Source organism: Aplidium turbinatum, chromosome 18, assembly GCF_918807975.1.
Source record: "Aplidium turbinatum chromosome 18, kaAplTurb1.1, whole genome shotgun sequence".
In the NCBI taxonomy this organism is placed as follows: domain Eukaryota; kingdom Metazoa; phylum Chordata; class Ascidiacea; order Aplousobranchia; family Polyclinidae; genus Aplidium; species Aplidium turbinatum.
The window spans coordinates 10,481,439-10,498,677 of record NC_137489.1 but is presented as its reverse complement, the minus strand read 5'-3'; the positions used below and the strand labels follow the sequence as shown (position 1 = coordinate 10,498,677).

Genomic DNA, 17,239 nt, shown 5'->3' with positions numbered 1-17,239 from the left:
ACTCAACGCCTACGGACGTTAAACCAATCCTAATAGGGGCTAACTTGCGAGTTATGTAGATAGGACCTAAGGATTGCTGTTGCAAGTTGTTCTTCTAAATCTAATAAAACAACCAATACAGCAAAATCCGTCATATTTACATTGATTCAACGTCTGGGAATGGACTCTGCCTGCATCAAAATACAGCACTCTACATTTTATTAATTAATTAATGGATTCGTTTTAAGCATCAGGAATTATATAAAGTCATAAATTTGATAATTTACAATATACGGTAATACCATAGACACCAGGTGTCTATGGGTAATACAATGAGAGCAATTAAAACCTGTGCATTCAAACGCAAAAAACAAACAAGACAAAAGTACATTGTTAGATGGCCAAGGAAAAAAATAGTGTCAAACAAAACGACGCAGTTTGAAATCATCTTGTGTTAACGTAAGCACTGCGAATAATTTGTTGAACAAAGAGCTGTTCAAACGTCATATGACGTCCTTTCCATCACCCCCATGCGACGAATCTTGTCACCACCCCTAAATTAGGATATTTTTTGCCATTCCATGCGACTTATCTGATGTCAGATATTCCTCTTTCCAAGGGCGTAGTATGGTATTTGAACAGGCACAAAAGCCGGTAACGTCTGCCTTTTACAGTTTAAGAAACATAGAAACACAAAAATTTGACACCTTTTTGTGAATCGCAGTAATCTTAAATTGAACCTGTAAAGGGCAAAGGCAAAAATCTTTGTACCAGTGACTTTGGCAGAGCCATAAGCGAAGCCTATGTGTCTGTGATACGTCATAGATCGTTCCTTCCACATACGTGAATTTGTCTTTCCGTTACTAGCATCCAACGTAATGTGATGTCGTAGGAGACTAGACTCCAATTTTTTTTTGTGCAAGCCATCACTCGGCATACAAAGAGGAAGGCGTTTAGATAAAACATGAACTTTATGGGAAATAGTACATCAATGTTTCGCATAGTATTTCGTTAATGTACAAAACAGCAACAAATCAGAAAAGAAAAATGTCTGGCGACATTGAAACGACGTTTCAAAAGCTAAGCGAGATAGAAACGTCATGCCAGCTAGCAAAATCCTCACTTTTTATATTGATTTACCGTCTGCAGACGTTTTGTTAGACCGGTTTTGCTCTGTGGGATCGGGCAAGTTTTCTGAAGTTCATTGTGAAAACGATGGCCTAGCAGCAGATGTAGAACATATATTTTGCGGCAGGCTTACCCAAAGGCGATATTTCTGTTGGCTTAGTTTTTCCAAAATGCAGATCCAATAGTGAACGTTTCCAATGCCACAAATGCATGAATTCAGTATAATGGCCGGCAATATAAATTTTTCAATCTTGAATGCTTTTTTATCTCACTTAGACGTTTTGAAAAGCAGCAGCATTCTTCTCACAATTCAACACAGTTGCTTGTTTATTTATTGGACGCCGCTGGGCTAACGCTTCCCAAAATATATTAAATTGTCAAACATCAAAGATTGTCACATAAAAAGGCAAAAAGATCTTAGGCTTCAATCAGGTCAGCAAAAGTTGTCAATTTGTACGTCGTTTCAACGTCGGAGGTGTTGAAACGGTAACTTTTGGTGGTTGGAAAACGCACATTTCTTACAAAACCAATTTACTACAAAAGCGTACAAACACAAAGCGGGCGGTTTCAGGATAAATCAAGAGACATCTGTAAAACAAAAGTGAAAACATGAAAGAAACGTCTGTTAGCGATGAGAAACACTTTTCTCTAAAGTTCAACCAGACCTTAACCCTTAGCTGGCTAAATTCACAATGTTTACAATTTTGCTAGCGGGGAATCCATAGCTCGGTAAGAGTAATCTGTTTTCATGTGCAGTGATATAATTCGTTGTCGTTGAGTTTAATTACGACTTAATTACAATGCCAATTATAAAAACGCTAGCTTTCGACACCAAACCACGAAAATAAATTCTGTGCTGTGAGGTCTGTTTTTTAATCTGAACATTTTTGTTCAACTGCAGCAATAAACAAGACCAAGTCTTCGAATTTTGGACCTGCTCTGGCGACAATCGAAGGAAAAGCTTGAATGAATTCTTTTAACTTTAAAATGTGGCAATAAACACAGTAAATTACGGTTGGAATTAGAAGCTTTATTGACTAGTTACAGTTTTTTTCAGACTGAGACATTCTATGCTTTCCTTAGCAATACAATTGCACGTTAAAGCATAATCAACAATACATAATTAATAATTAAACAGCAACACTGGTCAAAAAAAAAAACAATTCTTGTTGCAAGAGATTTTTTGATCGATTCTGAATGAGTTTTAGCCACTGATTCCAAATCTGCAATCAGATTTTTTCTGCAAGCTCTAGTTTTTATGCAATACACCAGTGGATATTTTGAGGCTTGCAGCATTTGGTCTGAAATTTAAAACAAAATTCCAACTATTTAATTTTAGTTACCACGCCAGTTAACCTCGATTTACAGCGATACGATGATTGGTTTTACAGCTTTGATGACATAGCAAGAAATGCTTAGAGACTGGACAAAGAAAAAACGTAACGGACTTCTTTTTGGTGACCCTATGGTGTGGCGTGAACCAAAGGACCACTGCACTGATTGTTACTTTTGTTTGATTAACACCAAGGGCATTGGCAGGAAAAACAGACAAAATATTTCTTATCCAAATATTCTTTCCGCTATTCGACCTGTTTTTCACTCTGAAACGTTTCCACCTCCAGTATTTAATGGTTTTGCATCCTCCGATGATGAAGAAACAGACTCTGAGATTTACCAAGGTAGTATGGAATGCGAGTATACTAAGGAAGCAGATGCAGACTCAGAAGGCTCTAATTCTGAAACCATTCAGAAATTTAACCAGTCAGAACTAAATGACTTGGTACGAGACTTGGACTTATCCAAGCAAGCTGCTGAGCTTTTAGCATCAAGGCTTAGTGAAAAACACGTATTGGACCGTTCCACAAAGGTTTCGTTTTTCAGGAAACGAGATGAAATGTTTATGTCTTTTTTTTCAGAAGAAAAGCAGTTAATTTACTGCAATGATATTCCAGGCCTTCTCGTCCAACTAGGAGTTTCTTCATATGATTCAAGTGAATGGCGCTTATTTATAGACAGTTCCAGGCGAAGCCTGAAGTGTGTTCTTTTGCACAATGGTAATGCATATGGAGGAGTTCCAGTTGGTCATTCAACTGTCTTAAAAGAATCATATGATGATAATTAAGCTAGTCATTGACTTGCTGAAATATCATCAGCACAATTGGATATTATGTGTTGACCTGAAAATGGTTGGTTTCTTACTTGGTCAGCAAAAAGGATACATAAAGTTTCCATGTTATCTTTGCATGTGGGACAGCAGAGCTAATGACAAGCATTGGACTTAAAAGGATTGGCCCATACGTGAAACACTTGAAGCCGGCATGCCAAACATGTTAAACGATCCGATTGTAAGTAGAGACAAAAAATTTCCCCCCCTCTTCACATCAAGTTAAGGTTGATGAAACAGTTTGTGAAAGCTTTAAGCCCTGATAGCGACTGCTTCCAATATATTGTTCACACATTTCCCTCCATTTCATACGAAAAGATTAAAGCTGGTGCCTTCAATGGACCACAAATTCGAAGCCTTGTGCGAGACCAACAGTTCACCGATAAGATGAAAACCAAAGAGAGAGCAGTATGGTTGTCCTTTGTGGATGTCACTAAAAACTTTCTTGAAAACAAAAAGGCTCACAATTACGAGGTTCTTGTGAGCAAAATGCTCTTTGCTTTCCGCGACTTAGGATGCAGAATGAGCATTAAAGTTCATTTCTTATTCAGTTATCTGGACAAATTTCCAGAAAACCTTGGAGCTGTCAGTGACGAACAAAGAGAGCGGTTCCACCAGGATCTTATGAAAGTAGAAGAACGTTACCAAGGCCGATGGAATCGACACATGATGGCAGATTACTGCTGGAGCATTAAACGAGACTGCCCCCAAAAAGCTTACAAACGCAAGAGCCTCAAACGCCAATTTTTGCCCAGCATGTAGTGTGGATTTCGCTTTCTATTTTCAGCCAGTGAACTTTTCTCACAACATCAAACTTTTAAAGGAGCTTATTTATGCTTGTAATTGCAATAGGTCTGCATGCAGTGCTATGGTTACTACTGTAGTTGTGAAAATGATTCGTTTGTTATGTATGGGCCTATAGCCTATATAGTTTTTGAAATTTTGTTTACGACACTTTTCGAATGATTTTGTAATGTTTTTTCAAATATTTCTGTGCATTTCTATCAGTAAGTATAGATCTGAGCTATAGACAAAACAGTTAAGCAGTTATTTCAGTCGTAAAAGATGTTTTTTTACCTATTTATCAAAATACAATTTTTTTGAAAAATATTCAGTTTTTACTCAAAAAAAGGAAAAAATTAAAATTTGCAAAAAATCTAGAGCTTCTAGACCAAAAATAACGTCATATTCGGATTCAGCACCCCAAAATTACCCAAGACCAAGTGAATTTGAAAATGCAACAAACTTTTTGTTGACCAGTGTAATACATAAATATTTTGAATAGATAAAAAATGCTTTATTTTACGTACAGCTGGCAGGCCGTTCTTGCAGCTGCTGGCGAAGTTGGTCATGGCTGAACTTGACAAAGGCATCATATTGTTCTGTTGGATGCAAATTATAAAAATAACGGTAAATGTGTCAGAGATGAAAACGCTATAGCAACGAACTCTCAATCAAATGGTAAAACTAAGATTCTCAAGCGTTGAAGTCAGGGTTGCCAGATTGAAATTTGCAAAAAAGGCCAAAATCACCAAAAAAAATAGGCCAACTTGAGGCCAAATAGGTAGAAAAAAGGCCAAAAATAAGCATTGTAAGTCGTGACTCAATGTGCCAGAATCCGAGCTTGGATTTGTTCTTGTTGAATATCAACATTCAGCACTTGAAGTTTTCCCAACTCAGCATCAACACCAACATGTAATTGTGAAACGCGCGGCGTTGCAAGAATCACCACGATAACAACCTAGGTCAGCATTTCGATTGAAGGAAGGTCACTGGCGGAATTGCAGTTTTTAAACGCGTTTGATCTGGTAATGAGCATGTGACATCAAACCTTTCGTTTCACTTTCACAAATCGCAAAATTCGCTCTTTTGGCAACGTCCGCAGACGTTGATTCAATGTAAAAAGAACGGATTTTTGCAAAGAGTCCCAATTTTGAATCATCGTTTGTTGACATCTTTGCATACGTCATCTACAAACGTTGTTTCAACGTAAAGATAAAGTATGTCGTCATTTGGAAGCGCATAGCCGTTGCCAAACAAGCTGAGTTGGATTGGGCGTGCTGCATAATCAAAGTGTCAGCTGACAGGTGGTAAACAAAAATAACTTGGTCGTCATTTTGACGCAATCATCGTTTTTAATGATTGGAAATCCATTACATCCAAACGTCATTATCCAGCTTGCAAAATCCCATCTTTTTGCATGGATTCAATGTCAGAATGGATTTTGTCATCTGGGAGTGTTTGAATTGGATTGAACTTCAACTAGCAAAGGTACTATTTTTACATCGTTTCAACACCTAGTGACGTCGTGAAAAGGGCAGCTTTGGTGAGCTGGGAAGGGCTCAACAGAAGCTGGTTTCTCGTTGTAAACATACTTCAGGAAAAAAATTGGAGCGTTTTCACGACGTTTACTTTGTCAGCTGGGTAATGCTTGGGGAATTCAGTGCGGGCTTTCAACTTTCAAACAATGCAGCAATTAAAATGTATTTTTTGTTTACTTCATTTGACCTCATTCTTTATCAGCAGCTTCGTTGAACAAACGCAAGGTGATGTATATTTTGTGTCGCTAAAGAAGCTAATGGCATTGCAGTGCTTTTACTACAAACGATTTAAAAGTTTTATTTAAACCAGCAAAATTTTTTTTTTTTTAAAGATTATGGTTAAACATAGACGTTGGGTTGAACATTCTGTAACAACGCTATTTGACCTAGATTGATGCTGTCAGTGTCGCTTTTCTGGTGGTGATGTACGTAAAAGTTTTTCTGGGTTCTGCGCTCATTCCAAGAACACGATACACGTTCAATAGGACAATATTTAAACAAGAAAATATGTGGAAAATAAGATTATTAATTCTTGTTTGTTTTTTCTTGAAAATACATTAACAACCAGCGAGTCGTTCATCGGCTTGAAGCAGCCAAAGGGCAAATCGTGGAATGACGCATTTGTGATAAATCCTGAAGGCAGAAGCTAATCAAACATCAAAAAAGTTTCTCTGGAAGGTCAATGCTTGTTACTACGAAGGACTTTATGTACCAAGGAAATTAAAAAAAGATTACGGTCTACCTTGGTGTTCTTGTGAGTTCGTCAGTAGCAAAGGTCAGCGGCATAACCATTTATTGCTAAAGATGGGGGAAGTTTAACTGAAGGAAGCCCAGAAGCATTCAAATATATTAGGTTGATGGAATATTTTTGAAGCTAAATCTAACCAGGGATTGTAAAACTGGGGGCATGTATCTCATTAAAGGGGGCAAAGAGCTTGAAAAAATAGGGGGCATCTCACGTTTAAGAATCTTTGGTTTATATTTTTTGACGAGAGGAAGCTACATTACGGGTTTTTCTTGCCAAGAAGAATGATCAGTGGGTCCACCCTCTCTGGTCTTGACAGTTGCACCCTTGATCAAGGTAGAGGTAGAATAAAAGCTATTTTTCTAAATATTTTATTGGCCACCTTGCAATTTCATTTACGTTGAAATTAAGCGTAAGCTTGCCAGATGATCAGGTAAATCCAAAAGTGATGGGTGACTTAATTGCAGAGGAATTGTTATTGGAAATTCAATTTAACACATTTCCTCGAAAATTATCCACAACATACCTAGAATCCAGAAAGCACATAAATACGACACAACCCATCGCGTGGATTTTACCTAATTATTTAATAAAAACAAACCTTACATGACTCACATCCTGAGCGTTTAAAAAGCTTTAAAGAAAAAAGCATGTATTGCCCATAACAATAAATGAACTCCGTGTAAGTTCAATGTACGTCACATTAGCTCCGACATTGCAGTCAGAGGTGGTATACGGTTATTGGACAATTGAACATCGACAGAAATACACAACCCTTAGGTCAGTTATTATCAGAAATCAATAGCTTTCAGCGATAGTACTAATTTCCCAACAACGATGGTGAAATAAGAAGGGGGTGCGTGCTGCACTAGATCTTCTCATTGAAAAAGAATATTATAGTTGCAGAACTTGACATGTGGTGTAATTATGCTTTGTGATTGAATACACAGGACCAACAGCGTCAACAAAAGGCCAATTTTCCATTAAAATTACGAAAAGTTGAAGCAAAATACACAAATGATAACAAAAACTATCTTTAGGACGCTTAACCAAGCAGGCAACATTTGTCATCATCACCTGGCACCGAATGGCGCCCCTCTCAATCTCAGTTAAATATCAAGCTTTCGAATTCGTTTTGTCAAGTTAGTCATCGCGTTCGGAATATTTGATCATGGTGGAATAGGGAGTTTCGGAAGTGAAACGCACATTCTCGACAGAATGATTCATTGCAGCTTCTTTTCATGTTGTCGCTTTCTATATGGGTGGTAAATACTTGGATCGCCAATGGCCAAGTTGCCATACCTCGCCAAGCAAATCAGTCTTTTTGCATTGACTGAGCGTCCACAGACGTTGAATGAATGTAAAAACGTCGAATTTGCAGCTTGTTATCGTGCATCGGCTTTGCAGTCATTGGGGACCGCTGGTCGTTATATTTCGGACTGCACATTATATAAAAAATGCAATACAGCCATAAACTTATATCATGAACTGTATAATAATTTCAAATCGGCCCTTTTCGAAATATCCATTCCACAAACTTGAATGTGTTTAGCTCCACTGCACATTTGAGCTCTTCACTTTTGTTCTCAATCAGGGGTACGCTAATTTACAACAGCAAGGGAGGTCAAGTTTAATGAAGCAAGGCCAAGCAGATCCACGGTATAGTAAGCTGGCAGGCTGGCAGCTTCTGAGCCGAAAATAACTGAGGTAAACAAAGTTCACTTCAGGCTTAAACAGGTCGTTAGCATCTACATTGTGAAAAGTGGCAATTTTAGTTTTACCGCTGGGCAATCTACCTTTGGAAAGTAAGCCAGAGGTAAAAACACATGTTCCAAATGCACCTGGTGTTTTTGATGCATTCATGATTTTAAAACGTTTGGCAGCCAAGGGTAGCGCTTCCAATCGTAAAGGTACAAACAAAAGCAGTGCAATTGTAAGCAATTACCTGAATAGTGGAATTTAAAAGCCGTGCTGATACTCTACATACCTGAGAGCTTATTCAGAAGCGTTTTCTCGTACTCCGAACGTAGTTTTTCCTCCTGTTCTGCCAACAGACGCTCGCAAATCAGACCGACCTAGAAAGCACAGAGACCTTTGGCGCAAATATTCAAACAAACCTGAGATATGGGCCTACAGCAAAATATACTGCAAGTTGAAGATTTTGACAATCACGTGGATTTTTAGCTTTATTTTCAACAAACACAGATTACGTTTCTCGGCAGCCGATTGTACAGTAGCACGTTCTTGCTACTGTATTATCGGCCGCCGAAAAACATAATTGGATGGTCTCAATGGCTAGCGTAAAGGCTACACAATTATGGTTAGAGAATCGCAACTGCTCGCTGTTCTAGTGAGTAGGTTACTCAATACTCAGCCTTGTACTGACTGCCAAGAAGAAGTAAGTAACGCTCCTTTCTGCATTAAGAGGTTTTTTGCATTGGAACGACGACAATAATCGTTAGATCGATGCAAAAAGGACGACTGGCGTTTGTTATTTAAGAAATCACTGACTTGTTTCATTGAAAGCAAGGGAGTGTCAGCACTTTGTTTCCCAGGAAGAACGACAGAGGTTGTGCTCCTTGGATCCAGGGTGATGCATGGCAAATTACTAGCAAGAGAAGAGTGGCCTGAACAAGAAAATGTTGAGCTGTGAATGGTGATGATATGAGATCAAACGCTATGAGATAAGTGTTATACCTGAGGCACTTGGCGACGCAGAGGATCCGGCAAACATCCGGTTAGAGCGGGATGAATCCGGATTTGGGGGAGCTTGGAGCTGTTTTCGTTTTTTCATTCGCCTGTACTCTTGATAAATGTGTTTCACAATTTGCTCTGCAAAAGCAAAGTTGTATTCGATTTTCTAAATTTTAAGACTACTGTACTCGCAGCACTTTAGCGCCATCTTATGACTGTTGTAATGAGTGTTTTATTGACGATAAAAACTACGGTAAAACATCGACAAAGACCAGAAAGTGGCTAGAGCACATATAACCATTAAGCAACCAATAAAATATAATTTACTTGCAATAGCGTCTAAATTGCCTGGCCACGCCACCGTGAGGGAGTGCCTATACCTACAGGACAGTACAGGCCGTGCCCGATCGGTACACGACTTCATGCCGAGGTCCGAATGACGCAAACACGCATGACGTCATCCCTAGGCCGCAAGACCTAAATGACGCAAGCCTTGTGTTAAAGTGAAAATGGCCAGGTTTTAATATAAATGTGTTTATTGGATTATGGGTACAACTTCGAATGTTATAGACCAAAAATTGCCCAAAATATTCACTTCAAGTATCGCTGTTGGACTGCGCGTTCGAACCTAATCGGTCGTCTTCGAAAACGAGAGTGTAATTGACCTCCTGGGTTGTTCCTGAAGCAGCGAGGAACGAAACCAAACAGTGGCGCCGGCAGAGGGGGGGGCAGGCGGGGCAGCTGTTTTGGGCATCATCTTTTTTTTTTTTTTATATTCTTACATATTGTTTTTTTTATTTTTTATATATTTGGATCCCAACCTGAAGTCAACTCAAGTTGCAAGGGGGGAGAGGGGTTAAAAGCTTTTTCTTTTATTTTAAACTTATTCTTCTTGCTGCTGTTATTACTACGATTTTGTGATTCTATTCACGTATACTTTGCCTGCTGCCTGTCACGTAGCAATTGTTACCGGCTGTTCAGCAGATTGGCTCTTGCTTGGTTCTTGAGTGGTGGCAGTGCATACAGCAGTGGGTCATTCCATGTTTCAAGGATATAATGTAGATTGAACTTAACGAAGTCTACTAAAGTAATATAGCAAGTAACCAGTGGTTTGATGACTATCTCTGGCTGGAGTATTCAGAAGCTAAGGATGCCACATTTTGCTTTCCCTGTCGAGTTTTCAACAGCTTGGTATGTTATAGTCCTGTTAATACTAGTTAAAGTTTATTGTATTAAACTGCAATTTTGCTCCACCGGTGTTAAATGATTTTTTATTCTTCGTTTTTCTTTATCCTATCCACGAAGATTTCATGCGCAATATAATGACGATAAAGTTTAAAACACACAATGCAATGAGCGAACAATTATTTATATACGTATTAAGATGCAAAAAATGCAGTATGACAAAATAATGCAACTAAAGTCAACATGTTCCTACGTTTATTAGACGACTGACGTTAAAATACGTTTCACTTGTAGTAAAATTATTTTCTCATTCTTTTATTTCTGAGGATATTGCGTTGCTTATTGCCTTTAAATTGGAAGGCTTGCGTCCCGCGAGCAAGCTTGTGCATCTTTTACAACGATTCAACGCCCTACAACGTTGAATCAATGCAAAATCAACAGATTTAGCTGGTTAGGGTTGGCGTTTTAATTGATTATTTTTACTTTCAGTGAAGCATTTGTAAAAATGGTTTTTCAATCTGGAAAAAAGCAACGCAAATTTTCGCTAGCGATAGCGGTTGCAAGTTCCATACGGAATCCAACTGTGATTTATTTTGAATTTTATTTTTTTCAACAGATCAGACATGTCAAAAATGTGGGACTTTTGGTAGGCTATATTGCAATAGACAATACTAATAGCAGTAGAAAACAAAAAAAATTAAATAATATATCACTGTCTTGCACCAGTGGGGCAGCCAAGGGAGGGGGGGTTTGGGGGTTTCAACCTTCCAAATTGAATTTACGGATGTTAATACATTGTTTGCAAGAAAAGCTTCAGCCTATGATGTAATTTCACGTCAAACTGTGCAAGGATGCAAGCCATCTGTAACTGCTGAGATCGCTTGTTCGATCTAGATTAACGTCTAAACAGCTATTCGTTATACGAAACTTGAATATATCAGAAATAAAGTAACTTCATTGTCTCAAAACTTTTTGTTTGACACTCATCAAGATGTATGACCTCTATGACGTTACATTTTCTAAACTTTGGGTTGACTTTAAAGCATAAAAGTTAGTGACTTACAGGAATAAGATCGCTTTTTGGATCAACCAAGGAGAAAATTTATAAATAGTAAAACTGTAATAATCTCGCAAAAAAAGCAATCAACCTATGTCTCTAAAACAAAGTTTGCCTAATTTTACACGAAACTGCATTAAAAGAGCGAGTTTTGCCAATACCAAACATTCAAATATCTCAGCCTGGAATTAGCAACAAGAAAACATAGAGACTTAGCTTTATTTCCGAAAAATGCCGAAGAAAACATAATCTTATCCTTTTGTTATGCCACCGGACAGCACCATTTTACAGGAATATTCATACCCACAATTTTGTTGAAAATGCTCTCAGAATGCACTAAACTGAAAGTAATTTTTCAAAATTTTTTGGGGGAGGCCCCCCAGACCCTCCGCCGCTTAGTGTCGCCTTCGGCAAACATGCAATCAGGCTTCACCCGCCGGCTGTCAACTACGCTTCTGTCTTGCACTGCCAATATTTTGCTCCCCCATTGTTGAAGGTCTGGCGGCGCCACTGAAACCAGACTGACACTTCCGGTTTACCAGACGTTTATGAATAGTAAGATTTTTCAGCGGACGTGTCCATTAAAGTTAAAAAGCAACAAATAAATTAGTGGCACCTTCATCTATGTTTTGTTCTTCAAACTTCTCGAGTACCCGGGTTATTTATTTTTTTATAAAAGACCCGTTTTTTTAAAAAAGGTAATGGCTAGATCTACCCAATTAGTGTTGCCAGATGAGCTTAACTCACAGATCGGAGTTGCCGAAACAGTTGACCATGCTAAGTATCTTGAAATAATAGTTGATAAACCGAACTTCACTTTCTTCCTCTCAATGCTAAATTGCAGTTAAATTTTTACCACTAAATCTAATTAAATTAATTATTAGAGTTGATAATATTTATTAGCCTATTTAATCTAATTATTAGAGTTGATTGCAGTGTAATTTGCTAATGTGGACTGACACTCTTTGAGCTTTTTTATCGTTGACTATCAGCATCTAACATTAAAACTTTGTAATTTTAACACAATATGAATGCAAGTTTGTTTGTTGTTGCTAGATGCTAGTGTAGATATTTTAGTATAAGGTACATTAAATGTTTGTCATTCACTTGGCTAAGGGTGGCTGCCCATAAAAATTCAATGATTAATTCAAGCCTAGGACAATTTTTAAATGTTGGCGAAAAGTCCAATCAACAACTTCAGCTTTCTTAAATTTTTTCTCTCGATCTTTAAGGGACGAAGTGTTCAGGGGACGAAATTAGCTGTATCCTTAATCGACTAGGTGAAAATACAAATTTGAAAAGGACTTGCACAAAAGACTTAACTCAGTAGTTGATAACCTTTTTTTATCCTAACTAAAGCACTCTCTTCATAGGACTAACTATTGAAAGTCTCCTACGGTTTAAATAACTAGGCGCTTGTAGGTTTCAAGCTCCCTGTGCCTGATGGTCAGCAAGGACTCTCCTGCATTTCCCTCTCATAAAATCGTGAGCGGCTTAAAAACTCGAAGCCCCGACAATTACAACAAAAATGAAAAATTATTACTAAAAGAAAATCTTGATCATTTGCAATACGCATAAGCTTACCAATATTTTACTAGTTTTTTGGCAGCCTAACAAAATATATTTTCAACAGCAAATTTAGACAAATAAAAACAATGAAACCTAAACTGAAATTTGTTTTGTTGTATCCAGGCTTACGCCTGGTGGTTGAAGATTTGGATGAAGAGGAGAAGGTAAGGAAGTTAATCTTTGTGTTCATCTTCAGACATGACTTAAAGTGTCCCGCTAAAAATGTAGCCGCATGCGCACTGCGCAGTGTCGAACTGTTGAGTATATACCATACCAGGGCTCTTACCACTTGGTTATGAACTTATGAAGCCAACAGAAAATCATATAAAATTAATGTAGCCTACAACTATTATCCAGCCGATAATTATTTCATAAAACTGAAATAAGAGTAAACACGGGTGCAACCTATTTCGTCACCTGAACACTTTGTCCCCTAAAAAGATCGAGAAATGAATACAACAGAGTTAAAGTCGCTGATTGGAGTTGCCGCAAACATTTAAATTTTTTCCCACAAAAATATTGAAAAAAAATACAGAAACGCCATTGTCGCCGATTGGAGTTGCCGAAACAGTTAACCACTGAGTATCTTGAAATAATAGTTGATAAACCAAATCTCACTTTCGAGTTAGGGTTATTGAATAAAGATTGTAGCCCCTTCATTAAAAATGATCACGAGCTACACTGGACAGGGTTGATCTCTAAGTGGTCAAAACTGGGTTTTGACCACTAAGCGGTTTAAACCTGGTTTTAACCGGTCAAAACTAGGTTTAAACCGGTCAAAACCCTGACCTGACTGGTCAAAACCCTGTAATGAGTTGCTTGATCGTGTTCGCCAGAAAATCACTGAAAATGTGAGGGAGATGGTAGAAGGTGAGGGAGGAGGGAGAAGGTGAGGGAGAAAGAAAAGATGAAATTGACTGGTGAATGAAGCATTTGAATATACTGGAGAGACTTGTTAATTCTAATTGTTCAATTGAAGTGTTCTACATAAAGTAGATAGGCATAAGGCATCACAACTTGTTCCTTTTCCGATAATCCTTTCTTGGCTTGACGTGTACTTTGCTTCAAAGAACGAATCATAAACTATCCTGTCTTTAATTTTTAAAGCATCTTAGAATATGCATTCGCATTGTTTTATTTTAACTGGATAAAATTTGATGGCAAATGTTTTTCATAAAAAAAAAATTGTTGGAATAAATTCTTGTACTTCAGTTGGCTCACTTGGCTGTGCAAATTGTTCATCGTTCTACCAAGCATTTTTTGGTTCATCAGAAACTTATTTTTAGAATTTGAATTTTCTCAGTACGGTAATTAAAATAACCAACTGATTGAAATATCAAAAACAAACAGAGAAATTGAATATTTTTTGTTCCAAATCCAGCATTTAGGTTATGTTGATCAAAACAAAATATAGTTGAACATCATTACTAATAACATGGAGGGTAATACTTTTAATTCAATTGAAAAGCAACTTGATTCATACACTTATGGGGTTTTGACCAGTTTTGACCAGCAATAGGTGGTCAAAACTGCCCGGTTTAAACCAGGTTTTAACCGGTTTTTACCAGGCGGTTTAAACCGCCCCGGTTTAAACCGATCAACCCTGACACTGGAAAGATCTATTCACTTCCAACTATCAAATTCAATGATTAGTTTAAGGGGAAAATTTTAAAATGTTTGCGGAAACTCCAACCAGCGACTTTGGCTTTGTTCTATTTTTTTTTTCTCAAACTTTTCAGGGAACAAAATTATGGGACAAAGTTTTCAAGGGCCAGAATAGGTTGCATCCAGTTAACACCCCATGACTCACTAAAATCATTACTAAAAGGCCCACGCCCACAGTTTCTCGACCAATGGCTTATTAAAGATGATGTTTGCAACTGGACCACAACCACAACATATTATTATTGCCATCATTAATTTAGACCAACAAACCTGAGGAAATGGCACATGTCTTTGTTGCACTAGTACCGGTAAATGGAGACTTTTCTTCAATCGTCCCAGTTGAAGTTGCATCAGTCACAGGAGTGTATCTTTGCCAAATCGACGAAGAGACAGATGTAGGAGTGCTTGTAACTGAAGTAACAGAACCACATCTTTGAGCAATGTTGTATTTTCTACATTTGGATGATGGGGTATCTTCACAGGAAACTGGAGAATTTGAGTTGCGGATAACATCAAAATCCAAGCTTCTTTTTAATGCTACACCACAAGCCATGTGAAAGCTTAAAACGTTGCACACCTGTTAGATTAAGTTGGGATGCCTATGAAAACTTTTATACCACAGGAAGTTGGTCTATTTCAGCAGAGAATGAGCAAATTTTGTCGTTTTTGTCAAACTTGAGAAACAGCCTAACAGGATCAGTCTTTCGATTTCAACAAAAAATAGGTGTTTCCAATCAAAATCCAATATTTCTAGTTTCTACAAAAGCACATGAGACAAGAGGGTGTAGATTTTAATGCAGTCTGACTACAATATATTTCAAAACCTCGGTTGCGTTCGTCAATTAGCTTTTCCGCAAAAAAGCCATAGAATGGTACTTTGATATTGTTTATTTGACCCAAGACCGTGTTAACCGCACCGTACGCCAAGTAGGGTTTGGTGGCCATGCTTAACTATATTTATCGATGCATATACTGCAATATTAGATCCTTTCATGCACGTCTTAAACCATTGTGGTTTTGCCACCTTTTCCTTTTGTTGGTTTTGTTACTGTATTTCTTTTTCACAATATCATTTTTTTTGCATTCTGACAAAGAAAAAGAAAATTGAATTGAAGGGTAGGGGGGCAGCTATCTGAGACCCACTCAAATTTACGTTGTTTATTTGGGTTACTTGGAAACGAAAAATTCGATATTCAATATGCTGGATTTTACATCATATAAAGTTTTGATAGATATTTCAAACCAACAAAACCCAGAAAATTTAACTTGACTTTGTAGAAGAAATAATAGGCTACTAATCTTACTTCGCTTCTATCTCAATATTGGGAAGGCTAAAATCGACCTTTTGCAAAATTTAACGTTCTTGAAATGGTAAAATGTTGGATATTGTCAGGTAGTGGATTTGAAAGGGTTCACTTTTGTACCCAGAATGGCTTCAGGAGCCCTGTAGTCCACGCAGCGCATTTTTCTCCATTCCAGCATTTTGTTTTCTTTGGAAGACAACTTTTGCTTCACTCCATTTTCTTGGGTAAGCCACTTCAACATGAAAAAGTTCTGCCAGATCCTAAGTTCCTAACGACTTCAGTGACATCGCCAACCAATTAGAACATGTTATAAAAGGCCACCGAAAGTTGATCCTTGCTAAACTTTGTTTGGTAATTACAAAAGAAAAAAGAGATAAGTTATGGTAGGTGTGGGAATCGAACTCAGGTCATGAAAATGACTAGCCTACTTCTTAGCCCCTACCACTAAGTCAAGCAAATAACCGCAAAACCATTACTTTGTATTATCTGCTTTTTCACGTCACGGAAAACGTAGCTTATGATTGGTTCGAGGTGAGGGTTTCATTCCAGCGTCTTTTTTTTATAAAATGAACCTGCTTCTCTTTTGTATTGTCTGAGGGTGGCCCAGGCCCGGATTTAGGGGGGAGGGGCAGAGGGTGCAGGTGCCTCGGGCCCCCCTTGCGTGGAAAAAAATGTGATTTTGTGTTGTCTTTTTTCTTTCAGCCTTTGAAGTTTCTGCAAAATACTGTGCACGGGGCCCCTCGATCTAAAAGTGCCCCGGGCTCCCCATCAGCTAAATCCGGCCCTGGGGTGGCCTATTGCAATGGAAAGCTTTGAAACCGGCGCTTGGCATTGGTAGGCTATAGCCAAGTCATTCTCGAGCCTATAAACTGTAAAACGGTGGCTTGAGGAAATCACTATTTGACCCATAGGCTATAGCAGAGGTGGGCAAACTACGGCCCGCGGGCCGCATGCGGCCCGCAACAACTTTCTGTACGGCCCGCGAAAACCTGAAGCAATTATATAAAAAAATAATCCTAAAATTGCTTGAAAATTTTAATTACTACAATGACTTAATTAAACTTTTTCTTTATAAATTTCGTCTTGATAGATAAATTATAGTCTTTTTGTCACATTGTAGTGGTTTGTTTCCCCAGCCACATAGTGATCTTGCATGAATGCATGGCTATTATTAGTGTCAAAGCAGCCATTGCTAAACAGTCGATGAGGCCTACGTCACAATCGAAGTTTCTGACTTCAGCCTGTCGCATCATGAAACTTTCTTTGTCGTTTTAGTCTTGGATCAAGGCCAAGACTCTTGGTGCTGGTAGAGAGAAAAGCGGCGATTGAGATAGTTTTTCTGATTATGTAAATTCGCTCACAGATGTATTCTGTTTAATTCGCTCAAAGTGCGTCTGGCGAAGTGTTATCTTGATGTGGGTTGTATTC

General features: G+C 38.1%; 1 protein-coding gene across 1 annotated transcript; it reads right to left on the bottom strand.

Moving 5' to 3' along the window:
* Window positions 1-174: 174 nt before the first annotated feature.
* On the bottom strand, window positions 175-15,232 carry LOC145787498 (akirin-2-like). The gene is made up of 6 exons (XM_082599251.1): window positions 14,778-15,232; window positions 9,035-9,169; window positions 8,849-8,964; window positions 8,325-8,412; window positions 4,582-4,653; window positions 175-1,695 (listed from the first exon to the last, which is right to left on the bottom strand). Exons 1-6 carry the CDS (start codon window positions 15,058-15,060, stop codon window positions 1,685-1,687), a joined length of 705 nt encoding a protein of 234 aa, XP_082455377.1. The 5' UTR covers window positions 15,061-15,232; the 3' UTR covers window positions 175-1,684.
* Between the last annotated feature and the right edge of the window lie 2,007 nt (window positions 15,233-17,239).